The following is a 15,008-nucleotide window of genomic DNA, read 5'->3' on the forward strand; positions in this document are numbered from 1 at the left end:
GCAGCCCTCAGCTTCAGCAGTATCATAAGCATAAGGTCAGACATCTTTCGTATTGCAGCTTAAATATGGGAAAAAAAAAAACACATGGCAGATTTTCATGTATCCTCTGTTTCAAAGCTTATTCATTTATTGCTCATCTCTAGCATCTCCACATTCTCAAAACTGTGGCAGAAAAAAAAACTTGAAGGCACTTATCAGCATGTTGTAAACATCTGTACTGCAGGATTGCCAAGTCCTTGTTCTGTTTAATGCAGTTTATTTGGTATTTCTAAAATTTCGTTACAATATTTTTTTTCTAGTTATCATATATTTAAATGTTTGGTTTGTTAGAGTAAAAGGTATCTAATATTTTGACAAATAAAATTCTTGAGGATGCTTTATAGTGAACTCTTCTTAAAACGTTTGCAAGCAAATGTGGTTGTCTAGATTATTATTTTTTTAGTTTGGTAGTGCTAACAGAGCCATTAACAAAGCCAAGTGATGAAAGCAGCAAACATAGTGTCTAACAAGGCTTAAGTGGAATGGGCCTTACCAATTTTTGTGGTATTTAATCAAAATGGTCATCCTTATGTGCAATATTTATTGCTAGAGAAACTCTGTTGATTTTTGAAGTTACTGAGACGCTGAGACATTTAATTAGCACTTGCCATGGTGGTGTAGTGGCTTTGGTGTTGCACTGCTTAGGACAAGGTCGCAGGTTCAAATCCTGGCTGCTGCGGCGACATTTTGATCAGGGTGAAATGCAAAAAATGCCCATGTACCATGCATTGAGTACACCTTAAAGAACTCCAGGTGGTCAAAATTAATCCGTAGTGCCCACTATGGTGTGCCTCATAATCATATTGTGGTTTTGGCATGTAGAATGGCTGAATTAAAATTTTTTAAATTGAGGTGTGCAGTTACAAATTCCTTGGCATGTGCATTGTTGAAACATTGTTTCAAGGACAATTTCACTTTGAAAATTGGAGTGCAGTTAGGCAAGTGCTAAATATTTTTCTTAGCGAATCTGCGTTTGGCTAGGAACTTGGTCAGTATATGTGCCTGGTGGACTAGTGTGATGCCATTGGGAAATGAGACTGCCAGACAGAACACATGATTTCTTCTATTGCAATATTTTCACGTTTACAATTGCCCATTGATGTTATGATTAAGGTGTGGCTCTCCTTTCATTAATTTCATGATGGAAATTTGGGCTTGTTGATACATGATCTTTGTACTGAGTAGCGCAAGCTGAACAATGATGTAAAAGGACAGATGACAACACAGAGCACTTTGTTTTGTCATTTGTCCTTGTGTCGTCATTCATCGTGCGCTACTCAATAAGAAGACCCTTGTGGTCATTTTTTTCGCAGTGGCTGAGTGGCTCTGCAATCCTCAGGTTGTCTCTAGCATTTTCCTTGCAGTATTGAGCATGCCATTCATACCGAATCACAGTATAGGGTGTTAGCCGTAGAAACATATTTGATGATGTCATAAGGTGGAGCACCTGATAATTTATTTGGCTTTTTGCAAACACCTGACTCGCTCACTGATCTTTGATTGTGTGCAGATCAGAGGACAGGCTTAGGACAAGAGGGGAAGGTCACAGCTGTAATATGGCTCTTAAAACAGATTTTTGCCGCAATTGCTTACAGAGCAACAATAGTCAACAATAGTAGTGGTGAAATTATATGTGATTGTGCACATGCCCAGGCATTAGGCAAATGCTAGGGCAAGCATATGCTGCTGCACTTTCTGGAAGTAAAGCACAGTCCTTGCTTAATGTTCACGTCACATTGCTAATATCCAGAACTTAGCAAGAATAAAAATGCGAGAACCAAAGGATGCATACAGTTTCCTTACCTTGTAGTTCTAGCTGCTGCTTTCATTAAAAAAAAAAAAAGTTTGAATGAAATAATTAGTTGGGACAGTGTTTCACTCAGGCAGTAGGCTATGAAATTTTACTCTAAAAGTTTGCACCTGTTGGAGCTTACCTTGTCCCCAAAAAATAATTATCATCTGTCTTTCTTGCATTTACCGGGAAAAACTGTCCTTGACTTTCCTGTCAAAAATGCTGTGTCGCTCTGATAACGTACATGTCTTTCATGACCTGGAAGTACCTGGCGTGCAATGTTAAAGACGACGATTATTGTTTTAGGACAAGATAAGCACCAAAGGGTGCAAAAATTTTTTTAGTGTGTACCAGTGCTTGAATGTGCTTTGTGCCTCTTTTCATTGATTTGCCCCTGTGTAGTGTGCCAGCAGACTGATAGACTGGAGCAGAAGAGGCTCATATGAGCTTAGCATTGAATATTTCACTTGCTGTATGTGGGCAAAGCTTAAATGAGCTCTATGTTAATGACCATCCTGTAAAGCTGCATCGTTTGTCTAACTCTTCTAATTTTATTTTTTATGCTTATTCCTCATTTCAGTCACTGCACTATATAGTCTCACTAGCGACTACATGACCCGCATGCATGGCCGTGACAGCCTTGTAGTTGTTTCAAGGAGTGACCTGCTGAGCAAATGCCAGGATCTCGTCAACATCCTCCAGCGCGAGTTTGTGTTGGTCCTGGTAAGTGGCACTTTGTTTAATTTTTCTCTTGTTGGATGTAAAATGTTTTTCTGAAGCCAACTCTATATATTCTTTATTCCAGCCCTGCTCCAGTGTACAGGCAGTGATCAGTGATGCCATATTGAACCTTGTTAGGGAGAATGTTCTAACTAACTGCCAGGTAAGTGGCACTAAAGTGCCCCTAAAATTTTTCACAAATTGCAGGGTCGAGGGAAAAAGCTGATTTACAAGTGTTTGAGTAAATGAAGAGCTGCTCTCTACTTGCAGCCATAATATTCGCTCATGAACACCTCAGCATATGTAGTCATGCGTCATAATGGTGCCCTTTCTCTTTTTATGCTTGCAATGAGAGGACTCTACATACCTGAATTTAATGGCCTTGTATGCACTGTGCTTCCTTTGATGTCATAAGCTGCCCACAGGCTTTTTGTGGCTTGTGGTAGATCGCTCCTGCCTGGTGTCATTAAACCAATCCTGGCCATGACCAAGCAATTTAGCATGACCAATGGAAATCAAGCTTGAGCTGGAGTTTCCTAGTGCACCTATATGCATCTAGCAGTACTGTTAAGCTAATATGATTGGCTGAGTAATGTACACACTGGACTTGTTCATTAAAGCAAGGTTGACATTTGGGCAAGTTGCTAGCAGTGCGTGGTGAAATGAGGGTAGTACGATAAACAAGGGTGAAGAAGAACAGACACCACAAGTGCTTGTGGTTTCTATTCTTCATCCTTGTTTGTCACACTATCCTCATGTCATCACTGTTCGTAAAGTTCCCAGACCTGTTCAGCAGGGGATCTACTCCAGACCATCTTCTACGCGATTGAACTAAACAATTTCTTTTCAAGCACTTTGGTATTAAGGTGCAAGTTTTGAAGGTTGTATAACATCTGTCATTTCCATATAGGTCATCAACCAGTTGAGAAACTGGACGATGTGTGTATATCAGGTGCTCAACGTATCTGAGAAGGCGTCAGCTCACCATACGTACAGGGTGTCTCGCAAAACTTGAACGAAGGATTTTAAAAAAGTGGTTAGCCGCAGCTGAATGAAACCAACGGCATGTGGTTTGCTGTCATGTAGTGCTATTTAGAATATTTTTTCTATTCCACTTAAGGGGACACGCGGGTCGAGAAACGGCGATTTTCATTAAAAAAGTCAGTTTTATGTTTTCGACTGTTTCAACAAGATTGATCCCTCCTCTTTCATATATTAAGAAATCAGAGCCGTAAATGATCGGTAAATTATAAATAAACTCGGTGAAAGCACTCGAGGTGGCAAGAAAAGGTGCAAATCTGGCCCATTTTCCAGCGCGTGATGCGTCAAATCGCGGCGTCGCAAGCCATTGGGCTTGTGCAAGGCAGTAGGCCTACACTTTTTCTCTCCGAGGTCGGCTTTGCCGCGTCACAATCTCCCTGGGAAGTAATAATAAAAACAACATTTCTCCGCCGAAAGCAAGCGCTTTCGCTGGATTTCTAACTCACGTGGCGCGATCCCAGCCACGCCATTGGCTGCTAGCGCGCGACGCGGCCGCGGGTTGTCTGCTCTTTCTGCGACGCGCCGCTCTCTCGACGTGTTCCCAGGCTTTCGGCATTTTTCTGCTCCTTGTTTCGATGGATCCCCTGAAGTTAATTACCTAAGATAAATTATGCAAATGTTTTAGTACAGTCTACGCTTGTTACAACGCACCCAAGTACAATATACTTTTGGGTATAACGGGCCATATTTCAGCCTTAGTTTGTTCTACTTATTTTATTAATGCAACGAAGTTTGCTTTTAACGGACTGCGCTACAGCCGACGAAATTAGCGGCAATTTTTGTCGGAATAGGGCGTATGAAACTGACTTTTGCCATGTCTTAATTGACTTGCGAAGCTCAGCCGGTGATTGCAGCTCAATATCTTGCGCGCGTGTAAGAGGAAGGGAGGAAAGCGAGGCGGAAACCGTGTCTTTCGTGCGCAAGGCGCAGTGTGTGTGTGTGTGTGTTCTACTCCGGTGGCTGCAGTTAACGGTGCGGCCGCCGCATCTTGAAAGCAATCTGCGATGTGGACAAGCAGTTTGCAAACAAACGGGTCATTTTCATAAGGATTATGCTTTAAAATGATACAGAAAAATATCAGGGTGTCTGTTTGCTCTCTATTAGCCTACTGGCATGTTTAAATGAAAAATACTTTCTAGTGGTCCTGTGAGGTAAGCATTAATTGCTGTGTGATATGATACAGCATGATTTTTGGGGATGAGAGCAAGGATGTGTTGAGAGAGAAACAAATTTGGTGGCAAAATATAAAGTTCTTGCAGGCTATACCTCCGATAGCACCATTATTGTGACGATTTTGTCAGAAAATAAGTTCCACAGCTTGAGCTATATATATATATATATATATATATATATATATATATATATATATATATATATATAGTGCGGCTGGTGCCCAACACTATATATATAGTGTTGGAGACCAGCTGTGTTGCAAGCACTAAAGACAAGAACAGCAACAAAATACTCCCTGCAAAAGAGAAAGAAGGAATTCCAACGGCCGCCCAGGTCCTTGAAATTCTTTTTGACCCTTGAAAACCCTTCAATTTCTTGACCTCGCACAGCACCACGACCCTGTCACAGTTACACCCTTTCGCGCTTACCCCCCTCTCCCTTCCACCCCTTTTCTGTCGGCACTGTCAGGCTCGTGTTTCAAAAGAGTGGAAGGAAGACTGGAGAAAGGCGTGTGAGGCTGGCAACACGGCGAAATTGTGCTGCATTGGGTGCGCGGCACAGAAGTGGCTGTGGAAGCTGACTTTTTCTTTATCATGCGGCCATGCTTTATTTTTTGTAGGTCATCTATGGCAGGTGCAAAGTCATCCCACTGCAGGTGACGCTATCAACTGCCACGGCGGAGTGGACATGAGAGCTTCGCAGGCTTCTTTTTGTACCGTTGATGTAAAGACATAGACATGGCATGAAAGCATATCTTTTGTTGCGCACTCACAAATATTATAAAAAAAAAGGCCTTTCTCATCATGAAATTTATTTTTCTGGTCGCGTGATGATGCAAAAAGTTTTACGACCCTGTCCGTACAAGAAGAATACGTTGGTGACTATATGTATTTGCATAAAAGGTCCAATTTCAATATGACGAAGTGCCAATTTTACCAAGTTCGTTATCTCTAAGTTTAGGTATAGTGTTTTGAAAACGTTATAGTAAAAAATTGTTACATGCAATGCCGCTGTGCACGCTTTAAATAGCTTTGGCATGGCCTTGAAAGCCCTTCGGTATCCTTGAATTTTGGTCTCAGAGACCTGTGTGAACTCTGCATTCTTTCTGTTTGCGACAAGCTCGTAGCCGACGTAAAACAAAAATTCACATATAAGGAAAGGAATCCTGCGGATATCGTTTAGTGACTAAATGATGTCACATTTTTTTGGAACTTTTACTAGTTTGCGCTACAAGAAATAAACTACATTTATCGCAGCAGTTCTTTTTCCAGTGGTGATATTTTTTGCAGGTTCTCTCTAATTCAAACACCTTTCCATGTGGCTATAATATATACTCGTAACGGAATGGTGTATCATGTATGATACGCAATAATTGCTCAGATCCACAGTAATGCATTTCTTTGGAAACTCGGTTTGTTTCAGAATTTCCAACATAGACAGACTTGCCTAATTTGTTCATAAGGAAACAAAAGTACATGCAGTAATGGGTTAAGCATTGCTGACATTATACTCAAATTGGGCTGAACAAGCCTTCTCCATTTACATAATTGAATGCCTTATGAATATTGGACAAGTTTGTTGCTATTGCAGAGAGAGTGCCCACCAATCTGCAGTTCATAAAATTTGCCCAAATTTTGCTTTACGTGCATTTGTGTGTGTGTGTGTGTGTCTTAGAAAGCGCCTTAAACAAATTTTTACTATTTTTTGATGCAGTGCCCTAGCCAAAAGTCGATTCCTGGTCCACCCAAGAAGTGGCCGGATGCTATATTGGAAGCACTTGATTGGGGTGATGAAAGTGGTGACAGTAAGGACTACAACATCGTTGAGGAACAGTACCGGGTCTGTATGAGCTCTCATTTCAGTCCACTTACTCATAAATACCGTAACTACTAATTTTCCTATTTGAGAACATTATTGTATACTGTATAACAACATATTCTCATTTTATTAATATGTAATGATTTATTGACTGTTTTTTTTCTACTAGAAGGTCTGCTTTCACTGTACTACAGTCGACTTCCATTATTTCGACCCTGACGAGACTGACGCTATTGATCGAATTACCGGTGGTCCGAATAAACAAGATGCTGAAAAACAAACGCCAAAACACACTGCTGATTTTTTGGCAGTATTTGCCGTTTTCTGATAAGACCCTGAACCAATCGCACAACCACTTTTTATGTGTCCGAAGTAGAAAACTAATATAGAAATGACATTAACGCTGTTAAACAAAGTAGAAATCTAATGCACACTCTATTCTTTAGTAAGAAAAATGGGAAAAGGTCTAATATGTGTTGCACATTGGCAACTGGTTTCCTAAAGTCAGCTTCGCTCTGGTAAGTTTGTGTTATGTGGTAAAACATGAATTTCTCCAAGGCAGTTTGGTTACATGTCCAATTGCACCTTGCAGACAATTTTCTGCCCAGTTTTCTTGAAAAAAGAAGGCTCACATTAGAATTAAATAAATACTGTAATCGGACATTATGAGCTGCAGTTGTTACTTTCCTCGGGCAGGCCGAAAATGGGGGGTTTTAACAGGAGATAAAGTGTGTTCAATGAATTCACTGTCCCTTAAGCTCCGCTGAGACAGACATTGCCACTAAAGTGGTCGGTATTGTGGTCACCATAGGGATCAGGCGTGCACATGCTGACTGGTCAAGTTCGAATTACTGGTGGAGGCCAATCTTAGGCTCGAAATAACGAAAGTTTGGGCCTATAGAAATTCATTTGCACCTGCCGGTCCACTAGGTCTTGATCAAATTAAATTAAGTCAAATTAACGGAAGTCTATTATACTGCATTTACGTTTAGATGTACTTTTTATCTATGTGACATTTACTGGTTACCCGATGCATTCTTATGGCAGGTTACCCCCCCCCCCCCCTTACATAACAGTTGCATTTTTATTCCATGTTACCGACCCCTTATGTAATAGTTGCCACCTAGGGTGTCTTCATGGTATAAAATTAAATAGAATTTATACAAAGTGATGTATTTTAATTGATACAGATTTCTTTTTAAAGATCATTTAACTGATGTGAGAGTGTTTTCTCCAGTACATGACCTTTCAGCGTGGCAGACACTAGGTGGGTATATAGACATTCCACTTTGTTTGCTAATTAACTAATATTTGTTAACTTTTATGTTACGGGCTTTAAAGCCCATGTTACATTGGCAGTATTCCAGCAGAATGCCGCAGGAAGCTATAGCAGTTTATATGGTTTTAAAAATGCCATGCACTGTTTCGATATTTGTTGACGAAAATTGGGAATTTTTCGCTCAATTCCGAAACGACACACAAACAGCACTGGAAGCGCTGCCCACTTGTTCTTGACACTGTCGGGATGCAGAGCAGTTAATTGCGATAGCCTGCTGAGGCATCCAATACATAGTTGCGTGTTTGCTCCGCAAGTGATAGTAGGTCGCCAAGATACAAGCTTCGTGAGATAAGAGGGATACACAGGCGTTCAACCAGTGTCTCCAACGTTCTTCGTGTGCCAAGTTTTGGTATCCAATCTAGAAAAGGTTAATTTTCGTTGATGAATGTCTTAACAACAGGTGGCATTATTAAAATTGCACAACTTGATTTTCCCTCCTGCAGCATCTTCCTCCAGTACTGCTATTGCATTGTTGGTGTTAAAACTAATAAAAGTTTATTAACCAATTTTATTTAACAGATCGACTGTGACGGCCCCTTGAACATCTAGTGCCCGTCATACTGAAAGAAAAAAAAATGGAGAAAGCATCATTGCACCAGTTATATCTGAAGTTTTTAAAATTCAGCCCGGCTACGGCGGCCGCATTTCGATGGGGGCGAAATGCGAAAACACCCGTGTGCTTAGATTTAGGTGCACGTTAAAGAACCCCAGGTGGTCAAAATTTCCGGAGTCCTCCACTACGGCGTGCCTCATAATCAGAAAGTGATTTTGGCCCGTAAAACCCCAAATATATATAAAAAAAAAGTTTTTAAAATCTGTTTCCATTAAATTATATCACCTTTTATATTGTAAAGAAAGGATTGTAGTGCTCTGTAATGTTTGCTAAGTATTTAGAGAAAGTGTTCCCAAACTGTGTTCCACAGAACCTTTGCTAGCATTTTAAGTTCCACAGGCACTCATATTTGTACACCATTGTCTTGCACTTTTTCTGACCCCATGAAGTGCTGCCGCTAATAGTTTGCCCTGTACATCTCCTTTCCACAAATCTGTGGGCCTTCAATTTTATCATTCTTATTAATGTGTAGCTTGTGCCCATGTTAGCCTTATGCAACCGTTGAAGGAGAGTAAATCAAGATTGGGGTGGTGAATACTCGTAGGAAGGAAGGGGGGGAGGGGGAGACAATACCTGCCGTGGCAAGGGCAGAGGAAGGATTTCGGGTGATTTCATTTTGAGCTGCCTCGTTCTTCCCCATGAAATCCTGCCCACACCTTTCACAGAAAGAGCCTCAGTATTGTGTAACGTTTTCACAAGGATAGTTGTCTTTGTCATAGCAACAGTGGTCATCCTTCGTAGGACTTTTATGAGGGACACTGAAAAGGCAGCAATATTTGGAAACCCCTGCACTAATAGCATAGCAGTGCTTTTCAAATGGGGAATGCTGAACAGCATGGCACTTGCGTGTTGCAGTATTGGCAGCATACCTTGTGGAATCTGGCATGTAAAGTGTTCTAAACTTTGGCTTGTAAACTAAACAGCTTGATAGTTTTGCGTTAAAAGTCAGTTTAGATGTTAGCTACTTTGATTCAGTTTCTTGTTCTGTATTTTTATTGTACGTTTTCTTTCGTTGTGCTCTTTTGGTGACATCACCGGCAGAAAACTTTCAGGCAGTTTGGCAGTACATTGCTTGTCTGTTTCTGGCGGTAAAATTCTTGATTTAAAGGAATTCTGAACCACCCCTTGCACTTGATGAAAAAACAGTCTGCAGATAGCATAAGCTGCTGTTAACACCTCGGCCAAATTTTGAAGTCCTGTGTGGTGCGTGGAGCTCACAAGCGGAGTGTGAAGTCACCTTTTTCTCGAACGCTTCTCTACAGCAAAACCTACTCCTCACTCTTTTCTGAACACTTTATTTCATAATATAGCAGATCCCCATACGCAGCTACTAATGGCCTACAACTGACATCTATAAAGAAGGCTGTTTGGATTATTGTGCTTCTTCATATTGTTGCTGTGTATATTTATTGATGCAGTTTAATAAACAGGCTGAATTAAGCTAAAATCTGCTGTCGAAGTTCAGTAATAATTACGTACTTCCGGAAGAAGTCGACTATCGTGTGCTCATGCTCGGCCGCGACTGCCCGCATGGGAATTAAACTTTGGCCGCCCTGCTTATTGATGTTGTAGCAATCAGGTCTAGCTAAATTTGACTTATTTTGAACATTGTACTAGCCTCAAACAATGCCAAACTTAAAGGTCAGACCACACACACGCTTTCCAGCATGCGTTCACTCCTGGCTGGTCCTAGTTAGATGCCCTGGCAGGCTTAACTTCATATTGAGCTATTGGGAGCGCTTAAAGATGCACTAGTTAAGTGTGGCTACTATCCGTCGGTCAAGCTGGTGCAGAACAAAGCTAGTCCGCACCGCATAGCAAGGCCAGTCTGGAGAGCGCACTCAAGCCCTGTCGTGCACAAAGCAAATGTGGTGTGTAGACTTTGCAGTTACATGTACTTGCGAACTGCTACGTAACTTGGATGCCGTGATGAGTCTGCTGGCTGAGCGCACTGTGGCTCGCTGAGGAAAATCGCATTTGGTGCATCGTACATGCCAAAATTAGAAATAGTGGCATTTACGTGAACATCGAAAATCAAATTGGAACTGCGTGGCATGGTAATGTTCAGTAGTGGAACACTCTGGGCATGCCTGCTCCGCTGTAGCCTTCACATCGCAAGTAATTGAAGAAAGAGCAGAAACACTGCAAATGTTATCATACGCGACTTTTGATTGCCAATAATTACGCTTCTGCTCAACACATTGAAGTACTTCGTGCAGCAAAGCATTTCTAAAATAGTCTATTCTAACTTCAAATGCATTTCTCAACTTTTCGGTTTACATGTCCATTTGCACATTTGCGTGCAGATTCCTGGTCGCGTTATGTTCACTGCGATAAAAAGTGGTTTAGGGCCCCTTTAATAAAGCCCAAATCTGGAAACTGTTTTCAACCTTTTCAGGTTATGTTGGATGAGAAGAGCATTGCCATGCTGGAGTTTCTTCGCTCTGTGCTTGCAAGCTACCTAGAGTCCTACTGGGTGGTTGCCTGTTCCCTTTCCAAGCTGGTGGGAGCACAGATGGAAGGTATGCCACAATGCTGCACCCATACAAGGATTTATGCAATGTCTGGAATGTTAGAGTCTGTTTTTAATTTCGAATTTTTTCTTGCGCTAGCAAAAGCATTTAAAGTAATTAACTTTGCATGAACTTTAAAATCTAGCATCACCCGCCGTGGTTGCTCAGTGGCTATGGTGTTGGGCTGCTGAGCACGAGGTCGCGGGATCGAATCCCGGCCACGGCGGCCGCATTTCGATGGGGGCGAAATGCGAAAACACCTCTGTACTTAGATTTAGGTGCATGTTAAAGAACCCCAGGTGGTCGTAATTTCCGGAATCCTCCACTACGGCGTGCCTCATAATCAGAAAAGGGTTTTGGCACGTAAAACCCCATAAAAAAAATACAAAAAAATCTAGCATCTGCTGAACTCCACAAAAATTAAACGTACTGCTTGCATTCACATTTCCATTCGATCCCTGCCCCTTGTTTTCTTGTTTTTGTTTTTTTTTCCCACTTTGTTCTTTCTCCCATCCCAGAAGATCATTTCAGACTGTTACAAATCTGTTCAACACTTCCCACCGGACAGCCAGTGGAGGAGGCCTTCGTGCCATTTCATGAGTCTGAATTCTATTCATGTTAGCTGTGCTGTCGCCAGTTACCATCTGCATGACAAGAAAATCCTTGGATACTGTTATCCATTATGATTGTTTTATACAAATGTATAATTTTTGAAGTAAGAAACATATTTGACAGGCACTGACTTGCCAGGCACCCACCCTGTACTTAGGTTTCACCATATTTTGTGCTTACAGTGAATGCTATAATCATTTCTTACAATTTGTGTTGCACTAACGAGGTCAACACCACAGCAAAGACAGAACAAGCAGATGTCCTCATAAGCGCTACAGTCAAACCCCGTTACAACGAACATCACATTAACGAACATTTCAGATTAACGAACTTTTATGAAATCCCGTGCCGACTGCTTATAGTTTCAATGTAAAAATATTTCACTACTACGAACTTCAGAATAACGAACATTTCAGAATAACGATCGTTATTTAATTTCCGTGTCATCTAAACAACACCTCAGTACTACGAACTCATATCCCGAAATGCGAGGATTCTTAGATTTCCGTGTATCCGTCACGGCAGTCGGAGCTCTAAGCTAGCAGACGACGCAGCGCGAAGAGCGGGCCGCCTTGCAACTTGCTTCCCGCAAAAACCTGAGATGGCGCGGAAGGAGAAAGATGCGGGCGGAGACTTTTTTTTTTTCCTTCTCCGTTGTGGAGGCAACGACGCACCAGGTTTTGTGAGTGGAGAGGCGGGGAGCATGGGCGCGTAAAACCTGAGACGGTGCGGCAGAAGAAAAAAAAAAGTAGTAATTAACGCTGAAGTGGGCTTTTTTTTTTTTTTCCTGTTGCGGAGGTGACGACGCATCACGTTTTTCTTGCTTGTTTTCTCAGTTGTTCGCGTGCTGTCACCCGTATCAGGCCTGTCCATTTTGTTTTTCTTCTGGTTATATTATTGTGTTAGAAGTGCGTGCCGGCGTTCGCGTTGCCATGAGCTCAACAACTCTAAGCACGGCGAAGAAGCGAAAGCTGTTTTCTTTGAGCGAGAGAGTAGAGATTTTTCACGAGATAGAAGACGGGAAGAAACAAACCGTCGTGGCTAAAGAACGTGGAGTGGCGCGGTCGACGATCGCCACGATTCTCAAAGATAAGGAGAAAATCTTTAAGCACCAGCAAGAATCTTGCTGCACGTTACGGCAGCACCCGAAGACCGCGACGAGTCCGTGTCGGCCTGATGCGTTGGACTGCTTGCGAAAACTCCGCATATTTATAGCCAAAAGCGGCACAGCGGCCGAAGGCGTGCATAAGAATGCGGACGGTCTGGAATCGTTCATGCTGCAGAGTCTGTGCTGCACCCGTCAGAAGACGATCACGGACTATTTCAAATAAATGTGCCTTGTCTGGCGATCACGTGTGCATTGTGTGAGAAACGAGTTCAAGGAGGTACCGTTTGAAAGGTAGGACGCTTGCGTTACTGAAATGCTATTGTTATGGCTAATTTTTGGGCTTTCACTATAACGACCTTTCAGAATAACGAACATTTTCCCGCGGTCCCCTGAAGTTCGTTGTACCGAGATTTCACTGTATTACAAATTAAGTATGAACCAACTAGCCCAGCAGTGCGTGTTGAGACAATTTCTTCGTCTGTGTAATGTTGGAACAGGCATTAGGCAAGTCCTGAATGTATATGAACACCTTTAATGTTACAGTGAATCTCACTAAATTATCTGTGCATTATAACATTTGCCTTAGCTAGAGTATGATATAGGAAAGGATACAACAAAATATGCTATAGGTTTTTTTTTTATTTACCAGATGATTATATAGTCAAATCTGTGGTATCTTGCAGTTCTTATAAATATGCACACAGAAATGGGGGCTGGTGATATTAGCAAGCTTGATCGGTGTGTTCCGAGGTGCACTCTTGAGCAGCACATATACTGCTTGCAACATATACAGGGTGTCCCACATAACTTTAGCCAAGCTTTAAAAATGTGCAAATGCCACGTAGCTGGACCGTACAAAGGTAATGTTGTTTGCCATCGCTTGGAGAAAATCAAATTTTATATTTTTTTGGCTAATTAGATAATTAGACTAAATTAATTAACTTCTCAAATATAAATAGATGAAAAGTGTAAATAAAGAAACTGTAGAGCGACATGAAAAACTTACGATACAGCTTTCTGTGGAAACTGACCCTAGAAACTGACCCTGGCTACATTTAGCACTCGCACTCTCTTGAGTGAAGCTGGCTTAAAAGGGCTCTTTGAGAAACTATCAAGCATTGTTTGGGGTATCATTGGCCTTAGTGAGGTTAAAACTGATGAAGCCTATACAGTGCTGATAGTAGTTTGCCATACTTGCCATGGAGGACTTCCAGATAAAAAGCAGTACAAAGTAGGATTCTTAATCCATAAGGACATAGCGGGCAACATTGAAAAATTCTACAGCATTAATGAGAGTGTAGGAGTAGTCGTAATAGAACTTAAATGGTATAGATAAAGATAGTAACAAGCCTACGCTCCAACCTCCAGTCATGACGATGATGAAATAGATCAGTTTTATGAAGGTGTTGAATTAACGGTGAGGAAAGTGCTAACTCAGTATGCTGTAGTAATGGGTGACTTCAATGCAGAAGAGGGGGAAAAGCAGGCTGGTAAACAAGTAATTGGCAACTATGGCATCGATTCTAGGAACACTCCAGGAGAGATGTTGGCAGAATTAGCTGAAAAGAATAAGCTGTGAATAATGAACACCTTCTTCAGGAAGCGTAGGAACAGAAAGTTGACCTGGAAAAGCCCTACTGGCGAAACAAGAAATGAAATTGGTTTCATACTTTCTGCCAGTCCCTGCATAGTGCTGGATGTAGAAGTGTTAGGTAGGGTAAAAGTGCAGTGATCATAGGTTAGTGAAGTTTAGGATTCACCTCAATTTCAAGAGAGAAAGAGTAAAATTGGCCAAGAGGAAACGGACCAACCGAGACGCAATAAGGATAAAAGCAGATCAATTCAGGCTGGTACTTGCAAACAAATATGCAGCCTTAGAACAGAGAGATGAAGATGACATAGAGGTAATGAACGAAACCTAATAAAGAAACGACAAAAAAATAAGTGTCCAACTGAAGAGATCAAATAGAATTTGCAGAACTGTCAAAACGGATCAAGTAGAAAATGTCGGATATTCGAAATTTTTACGTGAGAAACACTGAGGAAGCAATAAAAAATGGACGCAGCATGAAATCGGTGAGAAGCAAACTTGGCATAGGACAAACCAAGGTGTATGCACTGAAAGATAAGCAGGGTAATGCCATCAGCAATCTCGAAGATATGGTAAGAGCGAAAGTATTCTATACTGACCTGTACAGTACCCATAGAAGCCAGAATACCTCCATTCAAAGTAGTAATGA

At 41.5% G+C, this 15,008-nt stretch overlaps 1 protein-coding gene across 2 annotated transcripts in view; it reads left to right on the top strand.

The window, feature by feature from the left end:
- Positions 1-15,008, top strand: part of mino (glycerol-3-phosphate acyltransferase mino) — a 141,049-nt gene that overhangs the window by 106,886 nt on the left and 19,155 nt on the right. For both annotated transcript variants that reach the window (XM_065431096.1, XM_065431090.1), the window contains exons 17-20: positions 2,412-2,554; positions 2,637-2,714; positions 6,479-6,604; positions 10,934-11,057. In XM_065431096.1, the coding sequence (XP_065287168.1) occupies positions 2,412-2,554; positions 2,637-2,714; positions 6,479-6,604; positions 10,934-11,057 (471 nt within the window). The remainder of the gene's footprint in view (positions 1-2,411; positions 2,555-2,636; positions 2,715-6,478; positions 6,605-10,933; positions 11,058-15,008) is intronic.

Source organism: Dermacentor albipictus, chromosome 1, assembly GCF_038994185.2.
Source record: "Dermacentor albipictus isolate Rhodes 1998 colony chromosome 1, USDA_Dalb.pri_finalv2, whole genome shotgun sequence".
Taxonomy (NCBI): Eukaryota; Metazoa; Arthropoda; class Arachnida; order Ixodida; family Ixodidae; genus Dermacentor; species Dermacentor albipictus.